The following is an 11,534-nucleotide window of genomic DNA, read 5'->3' on the forward strand; positions in this document are numbered from 1 at the left end:
TTTGTTACAATTAAATTTTAATATTTAAAGTAATAAACAGTTTTTCAAAATAAATCAGTAAAGATATCTAATTTTTACAAATACTGTTTACTAGTATACTGATACAATACGTCTTACATATCACATATTTATTGCACAACCTTGATTATTTGGAATTTGTATGTGCAAGTGATGTATTTTCTACACTTTCTTTTGGTGATCTAACCCTTACAATTTTGGAGAAAACAGGAAATGCTAAAACTTAACGAAAACCTAACTACAAAAAGTCAACACTGTCAATTTAAAAAAAACAAAAAAAAAACTGTTTTATTACAGATAAATTATAAATTTAAAACTATTTAAAGAACCATAAAAATATCATAACATACTCATCACATTTCAATTTTAGCTGTTCTAGTCTCGATTTCAAAACTTCCAACTTCTCCACAACAGGTTTTCGACCATCCTCAGAATTTTTGCTCTTGTTACTAGATGTCTGAAATAATATAACAAAATAAATGCATATACATTCATTAAAACAAATATTCCTCTCAAGTTCATGGTGGACAATATACTCAGGTACTGAATTTGGGGACTTTTTAAAGGATGAAAACAATACAATATAGATCTTTTTGGATTCCATTTTATAATCTTATGCTTCCTAGCCTAAATATGTTATTTGTGAAAGCACATTATCCTGCTAAATTTGCTGCCTGTACTCAAGAATTTAAACTTCTCAGTAATAAAAACAAATTTTATTTTTACAGTGAATATGGACTATTTTAACTGTTAGGTATGCTAGGGGTTTTATAATGTCAGTCTACCTGTAGTTCCTTGGCATCCTTTTCACTTTCTGTGTCACTGTTTTGCAAGACAACTTCCTCTTTGGAATCGTGCATCTCAAGTATCTCTCTTTCTAGCTGAACAAAGCAACAACATCATTTCACAAAACGAAACACACTTGAATACTGCATAAATACAATGCATGTTCCTGTAATAATACTTAACAAATTGTTATTTCATGAAACTAGTTGCTTTTTCTGTCTCCTCCTTTTGTTTTCTGTCTCTCTCTGTCTCTGTCTCTGTCTCTCATTGAAATAAGCATGTTAGACACCAAACAGCCAGCTTAAATGTGTTGTGGTGTCATTAAATATCTAACCTTTATATATGCATGTATGTTTTAATGTGTTTATACTTGTGCTTTTAAATTAATATTATTATTTATCCTATAACTTACCCATGATATCCATGTCATAAACCCATGTGATAATTTTAGTGTAATAATTAACCCATTTAATAATGGTATGCAAATTTGCAAGGTCTCTAGGTAATGTGTTGCTGTGGATGGGTCATTTGCTAACAAGCCAACAAGACCTGTGTACCTGAGCGTAACGTTTTCAAAAATTTAATTAAAATGGTATTTTAGAAGTGTTATAGGATAAATAGAATTCGCTACTCATGCTTTTTAATATGTAAAATATCAACCTCGTCTAGTTAATCGGTATTTGTCTCGGCAGAGCCTCAACAAATATCAATGAACATAGACTCGGTTGATATTTTCCATATTAAAAAATACTCGTGACGAATCCTCTATTTATAACTTATAGCTTTTGTATGATATGATTTGAACTATTGTAGAATATTGTCTCATAAGCCTACTGATGCTGAATGATGTCATTTTATACATTTACACCTGTAAGTGATACCAAGAGACACCTTACTAAACAATGAACTAACTCACTGGTATTGTTAAACACATATTGTTTTTATTTTATTTTCTGTGACACTATTACTTTTAAAATCTAGTTTCACTAATTGTGAAAACCATTTAAATGCATGGCAAACTGTAAGATTTTGGAAATCAGGTTGGGGACCAGTTTACTTGAATGAATACCTCTTTGATAGAAAACATGATGGCTCGCAGTCGTTTATGTGGCACATCTAAAAGCTGCTTCTTATGATTTTCAAGTTTCTTCATCATGTCTGTCATATTTCGTCGGATTGTTTTGTTTCTCATGTTGTAGAACATTTTCTTCTTTGAGACTGTGATCTGAAAGGAAATCAATGAAGTTTAACCATAATTATTTGAATCTACACAGATTAAATACCTGACAACCAAACATCCAAATTCTTGATGTCATATAATAATTTGCAGTGTATAAATGTCAAAATCCAAATTTTAAATTCAATAACAATTCTTGAGTTCCCAAACCAATATTATTTTATTGTGATGAAATGGTAGCAACTTCCATTATTTTCCTTAGCTTTCCACAACTACAATATGCACATTAATATAACATCTATTTTTATGTACTCTATTTCATTAACTGGATAGTTTAAGTTTTTAACAGAACATACGTACGTAAATGGTATTTTAAGAGCATCTTGAATTCATCCCATTTTTTTCCTTCTTTCCATGAACATTTGACCTGACCTCTGACCTATGGCATTCCCCCCACCCCCATTTCAATAGACTGATCCAAACATCCCCAAAAGTCAGTTGGCTAGAATCTTCCACTATACTCAGGGGGGTCTCCTCTTCGACTCACAGGTCAGGTTATAGTATGAAAAGGAAAATCTAATTCAGAACAATCTGACTTGATTTTTTTCTTAAATGCTGATGTTTAAGCATTGTAAGACACGTATGCAAGTCTAAAAAAAGCATTTGTAAATTGGGCCCTGAATCTCTATCAAGTTACCTCTGATATCTCTGAGAGATTCTTTGAAACAACATCGTACGTATCAAGTCGTTTCAGTCCTGGCAGATGGAACATGACGTGTATAGAGTAGTTACACAGTAAGCTGGCTGGACACGGCGGATACAGAGGGTCCTTGAAGCTGACACTGGTCAGTTTGGGTAGCCGCACCAAGTTGGTCACATCCTAAAGTAAGCATACAATTAAGATAATTAATCAACAACAAAAATTCATAAATGCACGTACCACTGTATGTTCACTAACAATGATAAAGTAATAGTATTTGTTTCAGTAGGTGAAAAATTAGATTAAGATCTACTGTACAAAAATCCCAATTAGGAAAAATTTAAACAGCTGTCAGACAATTCTCAGACAATTATGCGACATCTATCTTTAAAACAGCAATTTAATATAATAAATATAATGATATCATAAAGTTGTATGAAGTGCGATATCAGTGAATATGTATTCAGTAAAAACTAATCATAACAACCAACTTTGTCCTAAGATCACTCTGTCATAACATGTTTGCCGTTGTAACAATAATAATCTTGTCGTTTTGGATAGTCATTTATCATAATTAACGAACATGTTTATATAAGAATTGTGTGCAAGTTTTTGTGAATTTATCAATGTATAACAGTCACAAATTGTATAAAATTACATATCATAGCAAAGCAATTTATACTAAATTTGTGACTGCAATACATCGATAAATCCACAACAAAATGACAAACAATTCTTATAATTACAAACAACACAATTTATTTAGTTAAAACTACACATTATTCACAAATCCGTTTCTAACATTCTTCCATGATGTTTCACATGATGTCCCATTTGACATTTTCTAACGTTTTTAGGTTAATTCACTTCAATATGCTACGCAATTTTATGCAGTTTGTAACAGTTGTACATCAATAAATTAATTTTTAAAATCACAAACAGTTCTTATATAATTACAAACACAGGAGCGTGTGAAGAGGGTGGGTTTCGGCAGTCAAACCCTCCCCTTGATCACTGACATTTTCTCCTCTTTTTTTTTTCAATACTTTTTCTGGGGAAGCATGTGTTAACCCATCATAAACTTCACCAGCAACAGTTTAGCCCCTTCTTGAAAAATGTATGCACAAGTGTCTGGACACACTCTATTTAGTTAAAATACACATACAATGATGTCCTTTTCTGAGGTTTATCAAAGGATAACTTTCAGTTTTTGTTTGACATCGTCCAATCAGAATAAAAGCAGAAAGTTTGTAATTATATTAAAATAACATGTTTTTATTAAGATTTATAATTATAATTTTTTTTTTTTTTAAATTATCATAAACATGTACCAAAAAATAGGTTTACAATGGATACTGTACAGTGAACATGCCATGTAGTACTAGCAACACAGAGAGAGACTAGTACCCTTAAAGAAGATATCTTGTTTCCTGATAAATTCAACTCTTCCAGTTTTACATTTCCATCCAATGAATGACCTACAAAAAAGTAAGTAAAATGTACTTACAACTTTTTGTTATGAAACAGAGAGCATATTGTGCATGAAGTAATACAAACCAAGCATATACTAAGTGGAATCAAAGTGTACAGTACACAAGACAACACATAACAGGGCTAGCTCTGGGTAAGCAAAACCATTTGCCAAATTATCTTTAAATATTCAAAATCCACCGTTATTTTTCAACAAAATATTAATTAGTACATGAAATTTGGCGAGTGACAGAGCTAGACATGCATAAAAGCATTTTACCAAAATAAATTAGAGCACATAAAGCAATACTGACCAAACATTGTGAGAAAAGAGATTTTGATCTGAATGTTTATCATCGAGAAACAAAGGACAATTATTAATTGCCTCAAAGTTTTATTTGATGTCAATCAATCTCATTACAATTTATTCGACTTAGTGACCATGTTGTAGTCATGCAGTTTGGAATGTGAAGACATACATGTATGCATACATGTTGGCACTGATTTTGAAATCATGTCCATCTATACCGAAGTTTATGGATTTTTATACTATTTGTATTAAAGGGACATTCCTGAGTTTGCTGCACTGTAAGATGTTTCCGACTTATAAAATATTTCTACGATTAAACTTACTTATTAAATATATTTTCTGGTTTAGAATATCAGTGTCTGAATATTCAATGTGTTTCTGGTCATCTTAATATTTGTAAGAAGCCAAAAATGGATTTTGTACGGAAAAAAAAATTTGGAAATAAAATGAAGTTTAACCTAGTACAAATATTAGAACGATAAGAAACATGTTTAATATACAGTCACTAATAATTTATGCAGAAAAATATATTTGATATGTAACTGCAATCGTTATAAAGTCTTTGTTAGTCGATAACATCTTAAAAAGTCCTGCAAACTCAGGAATGTCCCTTTAAAATAAATATTAATTTGTCGTTTTATTTTTTAATATATGTATTCTACTAGTACATTAATAAGTGAAATTCATTAAAAAAACAAAACAACCCAACAACAAACAACAACAATAAGCTTCATAACTGCAAACCCACCTATTTGTTCAATTCTGTTGTTTGCCAGATTAAGTTCTTTCAGCTTGGTCAGTGTACCAATATTCTGAAAGAAAGTTAAAGTTTGTTTGATCAGTTGTGGTGCACTGGTTGGAATGAGAAAAAATATTCAGTTGAATGGATCCACCAAGGTGGTTCAATCCTGCAATGCAAGCACCTCAGTCGAGCAGTCAACTGACAGCTAAATCCCGCCCCTATTACGAAAGAAGCCACATAACTAACTGTACATGTACTTTAGTTAAAGTGTGAAATAATTTATATTTACAAAAGTTATTTCCTTTGGTCTGTACAAGAGAATTTCACATGCTTTGTACTGAAATTACTACGTGACACTAACATGAAACTTTAAAACAAAAAGGGTAAACTATTCATGTTATAATTTATTTATTTTTACTATAAGAGAATGATGCATCCAGATGAGTACCAAATATGAAGAAAATTGAGATACATGTACCTCAAAGGAAATAATAAATAAAATTATCCTGCAATCACTGTATTCATTGTCAAGACTAGATAAATCTCTATATTTTTAGTCACTGACCAAAAATATAGGTCACGTGACATAAGCCTGACTCAACTCGAGTATTTCAGACTAGATTTTCAATAAACATACTCTTTAAATCATTTGTTTTAGTACAGTAAATGCAAATAAATTTTAGTTTTGCGATAACAATACAAAACTTGTATATTTGTTTATGAACTGGAGTTTAGAAACGCTTTTTGAATGTGACAGAATGTAGCTAGCGTCTTACAAAGAATTACGTCATGTATCTTGTATGACGTGATACGGCAAAAGCCTTGCTAGGTTGACGATACTCAATTTGCATACACAAAAATGAAATAAATATTTCCATAGGATTGCAGGACACAAGAAATAACTGGTTACTGTCTTAAGATATCGGCTTTATCCTGCGCAGGTTGAATGGTGAATGCAGCTCGGCAGAGCCTTGCTGTATTCACCATTCTAACCTTCGCAGGATAAAGCTGATATCTTAAAATAGTTATTCCCTATTTACAAATAAAGTTAAAAACCTACAAATGTTACTGTGACCCCCATAAAGAAACTGTTCTAACAAACATACACTTTTTACTAAGTACATCTGAGTTACAAACCTCTATATTGGTTATAAAATTATTGTTGAGCCACAAGACCTCCAGTTCTGTCAGACGAAATAAGTTGTCAAGAACTGAGATTTCATTTCCATACAGATACAACTTCTTTAAACCAATAATACTGTCAATGTGCTCAATTTTCTGAAATAGAAAAAACATAATAATATTAAATAAATTAATGTTATTACATAAATATAACATAATTATATGACTGTATAGTATTTCCAGAGAACAATATTTATAACATGAATATACTTGATGAAACCCATGTTAATACAGACTATTAGTATTATGTTAGCAAATGAGTTATAGAAAATGTATGAAATGTGTCTGTTAATTATTTGATTAATTCTCAGACAAGTTTCCTAAACTTAATACCACACACACACACATGTGTCATTGTTTATTTATTTATTTGTTTGTTTATTTATTCCAATTATAAAGTACTGTTAATTAACAAGTTTTAATAATCACAACCAAAAATAAATAATAATTCTTCATAGAACACAACTTAGGTTGTTAATTTAATCAAGCCGTAGGAATATTACTGATGATAACTGTTATAATTTTAAATGTTATATTTATTTGGTTAATATTATTTACAGAAAAAACACACATTCCTATGGCACAATAATCATTATTCATTGGCTTGAACAATGTTTTTTTTTAACTTTTAAAAAATAGACCTGCATGAACAACCTTGTTTATTACATTATAATCTTTTACAAAAAAAAACAAACAATATACCACAAAAGCAAATGCAGACTAACTTTTAACTGACATTCACAAATCCACAGTTCAGTAAGACAGGTCATAACAGGAGTTAACGCAGTACTCGCTATCCGTGATATTGTCTGTCCGATGATACACAGGGTGGTCAGGTGGGGGAAATGATGCAGTCCAGTTATCTTGGGGTATCCAGAGAAAAACATTTCCAACATGCGCACAGATGCTCCTTCATATTGCAACTTGTGGTAGTTGATTCCATTGTTTACACACTGATAATAAAAGTAAATGATGTAGTTACCAATCTACAATACATACATGTCAACAAACTAAGGATTTTTGTTCACATTAACAATTTTTTGCTGAAAATATAATAATTTATGATGTGATCATTGACCATCATTATAGTGTTAATACAGTTTTCAGTTTTTCATCCCAAGGATTTTCAGAAATCATAAGTAATAAGAAAAAACAAAGTATAATTGTCACTATTGTGATTAGTACTTTTGTTTAGTATGGAATTACATGTATAAATCTTTATGAGAGGATTCAAGCAGGCTGAAAAACTATTTTACCATATTTTAGGACAACACAATATAACAAATGGACTTGTAAAGAATATATTCAAAGCTAGAAAAAGTATCACTAGTTTTTACCTCCGACCGTATTAAATAATTAATAATTTTAAAAATCTATAACGATCACAACTGAAAAGCAACATGATAATGATACATAGACATAATGTGACATCAAACAACTACTTTTATCCTACCACATATAACTGCAAAAACCTGCGGATTACATGTATATTAAAATTAGTAATTAGTATGAATAATATTTACTCTCCAAATATAATTTGGCAAGACTTCTTTATTTTCCTTCAAATCATGCTTTTGTTTTAATACGTTACGGAGATAAAAATAGCTCACTTAAAGTCAGTCTTCACAAGCTAGCATGTTCAAAACAGTTCCAAAATAAGATTTGTTTTTAAATGCCAAAATAAGAAAATACACATGTATGGATCAACTTTGATAATAATGTTACTTTAAATCATCATCCATGTAAATACATAAATAATCTTAAAATAGGCTAAAATTTTGTTATATTGTCTTGTCCATATATTTAATGTTTAAAAATAATTTTATCTCACCACTTCTTTTAGTATTTCTTCATCACCATTAACTGTGATAACTGGGTCTATCACTTTACAAGGTAACATGGGTGGTGCCCTTCCTGCCTGGTCTTTGGAAGGTGACTCCATCCCAGTGCTATCACTAATCAGTTCGGAGCTAGTTGAAGACATGGTAAACAGGTTTGTTTTACTCTAGGCTATCAAACATGATTTTGCAAAGATTATTAACCTCTCAATAGGAAATTCATCCTGGTAACCTGAAGAAAAGAAGAAAAATAATATGCATATTAGTTATAAAATTTCTCTGAAGAAGAAAACACCAAAACATTTTTTTTTTTTACAGTTTGTCAGGGCACATACTTAAGAGCACAGCTGTAAAGGTTTTAAGCCAAGTGACATAGCTTATACCCCTGGAGCTAAGACTTTATTTATGACGAAGCTATCCATTTTGTTGGAGATGTAATCGTGATGCAAATAAACAGTGAAAATAACAGAAAGAAAGAAAGAAAAGAAATTTAATAAATAAATTAATTAATTATAATTTGTGAATAGACATGTAGCAATGATTAGTAATTATATGACTCTTTTTGTTTTAATGCAATGGGACAAAAATATAGAGCTGTGATAAACGTCTGTCAGGTGGCATTTTTTAAGGGGTGGGGGGGGGGGCATATTTTATTAAATTTTAAATACTGATACTAGTGGAGAAGTAATCACTAGAAATCTGTATGACTATTTAACTATAATTCTTACTGTTAAAAGTAGCAAACACATTCCAATTCAGCTTATTTTATTATATGAATATTTTAATTTTGCATTGTTTAAGCCTTCGAGGCTCCAGAGACTTCGTCAAAGTCGTTTCACTGCTTTTGGTTTTAAACCATTCTGGACCTTTTTTTTTTTGCAGACATTACACCATTTGATATAAAATATGCTTTTATAATTAGTTTCACAGCCCATGGGTACGAGTTGCAGAGACTTTGTCAAAGTTGTTGCACTGCTTTTTAATAGAACGGATCCGCTGTAAATTTCAGTGGAGTCTTTCACTGCCATTATATCTATGAAGCTACTCATGACACCTGTTGGTCATGCTAAATCACCTGGATGTGATCTAATTTGGCAAGGGATTTTACTCGTTGTGCACATGTGCTGACGGGAACAAGTCTACTCGCCCTCTACCAACTCACCCATACTGTTTACTCAACTCATATCATTACTGTTTTAGTAATTAAATATACTAACAGGGATGTCATTAATAGCTGGCACCCGGCGGTATCGAACTTCCAATAAACAATGCTTGTCGACTTTTTGTTGATTAATGGCTGCCTATAATTTGATTTTCACCTGCTATTTTTATTTTTAATGACATCACTGACTAATATTTTAAGCAGTTATGTGCATTAAATATTGTTGAATATGCACACCAGTCAAGTCCAAAAGCCTTGCCTGATCATTCCTTTAAGGATATAAGGGACAAATTCACAAGCGTCACTAAAATAGGCTTGACAGTTCATTGTAATTGATTATTGGATCTCCCCAATATAAAACTATTTTAATAAGTGGTTGTAATAGTAGAGTTTCACTGTAATATTAATAAATAAAATGACACCAAAGTTGTAGACGTCCATTTTTAATTTTGTAAAAATTATTTACAGGCAGTCAAGTTTGCGGCAAGTTGTCCAAACATTGGGGCAAGTTGACCAAACGCTGCGGTGATTTGGTAGGGGGCGAGATGGTTTTGGGGTGAGTTAACCAACATTCATGCAGAAAGCATGTAAGATTGACCTATTCAACTAAATTATTTATCCTACCATCACCAAATTCAATAGACACCCTTTTTCTCCCCTATATATATTATGATCCTCTGTTCCATGCGGGAGTAGGTATAAAGTATAACCCCTTAAATAGCTTGTGCACGGGAAAAAAACACTTCCTGTCTTGCAAGTTGCCCCTCAATATTAAAAAAATTCTGCAGCAATGCAATGTGACCTAACTGGTCACAACAGCTCCCTGTCTTACAATTTTATATGCCATTATATGGACAAGTGAATCCGACATAAAATTCAATATCAATTATCTGAAAAACCCTCCACCCCACACATCCCCACTTTGACATACATAGGACTTATATATTTATATGCATGCACATATTATGGCTTTTGATATACCAGTTGTAGAACACTGGTTGAAACGGTATTAAAAACCTAATGGTATGTAAGATCGCCGGATTCCGAAATAAAAACATAGTCGAAAATGGTACAAAACATCTTATAATTTACTATTTTTTATTAAAACAAGTAGTGAACAATTCCAACATTATATTATTAATTGCCATTATCTTCATAATACATTAGTCTCTGTCACTGTGAGTTTGCTTTGATTCATTATATTGAACTGGGTTACCCCAACGAATAGAAGAAAACGAAAATAACTTACAAATGAAAGACTGCCATGTTGAAGCTTTATCGCTTAAACCGATTGGTTAACTGATATCACGTGAGTCAGGTCATCGTTATGGAAATGAGGTCACGTCAATTTCGTGTGTTTATCTTTTCTTTTGTCTGTTTGGATTTTGTATTGAGCTAAGTTTAAAACTTCACAATGCGAGACTATATTTGTAAGAGTCTAGAAAATATTACAATTTCTTTGTGGCCATACATTTATTTCATCTGAATGGCCGTGGAAAATGAGAGAAGAGAGAGAGAGAGAGAGAGAGAGAGAGAGAGAGAGAGAGAGAGAGAGAGAGAGAGAGAGAGAGAGGAGAGAGGGGCGAGGAGAGAAGGAGACAGAGAGACAGAGGACAGACAGACAGAGGAGAGAGAGAGAGGACAAGAGAGAGAGAGAGAGAGAGAGAGAGAGAGAGAGAGAGAAGGGGGGAGGGAGACTATGAGAGATATAGAACAGAGAGACAGATAGAAACACCACACACACAGAGAGAGAGAGAGAGAGAGAGAGAGAGAGAGAGAGAGAGAGAGAGAGACAGAGAGACAGAGACAGAGACAGAGACAGAAAGACAGAGAGAGAGAGAAAGACAGAGAGAGAGAGACACACAAACAGACAGATAGACAAATAGCTTTGTTAAAATAATGTGAAGTCAGAAAGAGAGAGAGAGAGAGAGAGAGAGAGAGAGAGAGAGAGAGAGAGAGAGAGAGAGAGAGAAGAGAGATAGAGAGAGACAAACAGAAAATAAAACCCCAGAGAGAGAGAGGGAGATAGAGGGGGGGGGGGAGAGAGAGAGAGAGAGAGAGAGAGAGAGAGAGAGAGAGAGAGAGAGAGAGAGAGAGAGAGAGAGAGAGAGAGAGAGAGATGTATAACAGGCCCGTAGAGACCGTGGAC

General features: G+C 32.4%; 1 protein-coding gene across 2 annotated transcripts in view; it reads right to left on the bottom strand.

Moving 5' to 3' along the window:
- Nucleotides 1–10,662, bottom strand: part of LOC121371456 (leucine-rich repeat-containing protein 9-like) — a 41,821-nt gene extending 31,159 nt beyond the window's left edge. For both annotated transcript variants that reach the window (XM_041497351.1, XM_041497350.1), the window contains exons 1-10: nt 10,635–10,662; nt 8,217–8,455; nt 7,111–7,338; nt 6,341–6,481; nt 5,210–5,273; nt 4,089–4,159; nt 2,679–2,861; nt 1,874–2,029; nt 804–899; nt 369–475 (exon numbers count right to left, since the gene is read on the bottom strand). In XM_041497351.1, coding sequence (XP_041353285.1) covers nt 369–475; nt 804–899; nt 1,874–2,029; nt 2,679–2,861; nt 4,089–4,159; nt 5,210–5,273; nt 6,341–6,481; nt 7,111–7,338; nt 8,217–8,369 — 1,199 coding nt within the window. In that variant the 5' untranslated portion in view covers nt 8,370–8,455; nt 10,635–10,662. The remainder of the gene's footprint in view (nt 1–368; nt 476–803; nt 900–1,873; nt 2,030–2,678; nt 2,862–4,088; nt 4,160–5,209; nt 5,274–6,340; nt 6,482–7,110; nt 7,339–8,216; nt 8,456–10,634) is intronic.
- Nucleotides 10,663–11,534: the final 872 nt, after the last annotated feature.

Source organism: Gigantopelta aegis, chromosome 4, assembly GCF_016097555.1.
Source record: "Gigantopelta aegis isolate Gae_Host chromosome 4, Gae_host_genome, whole genome shotgun sequence".
Taxonomy (NCBI): Eukaryota; Metazoa; Mollusca; class Gastropoda; order Neomphalida; family Peltospiridae; genus Gigantopelta; species Gigantopelta aegis.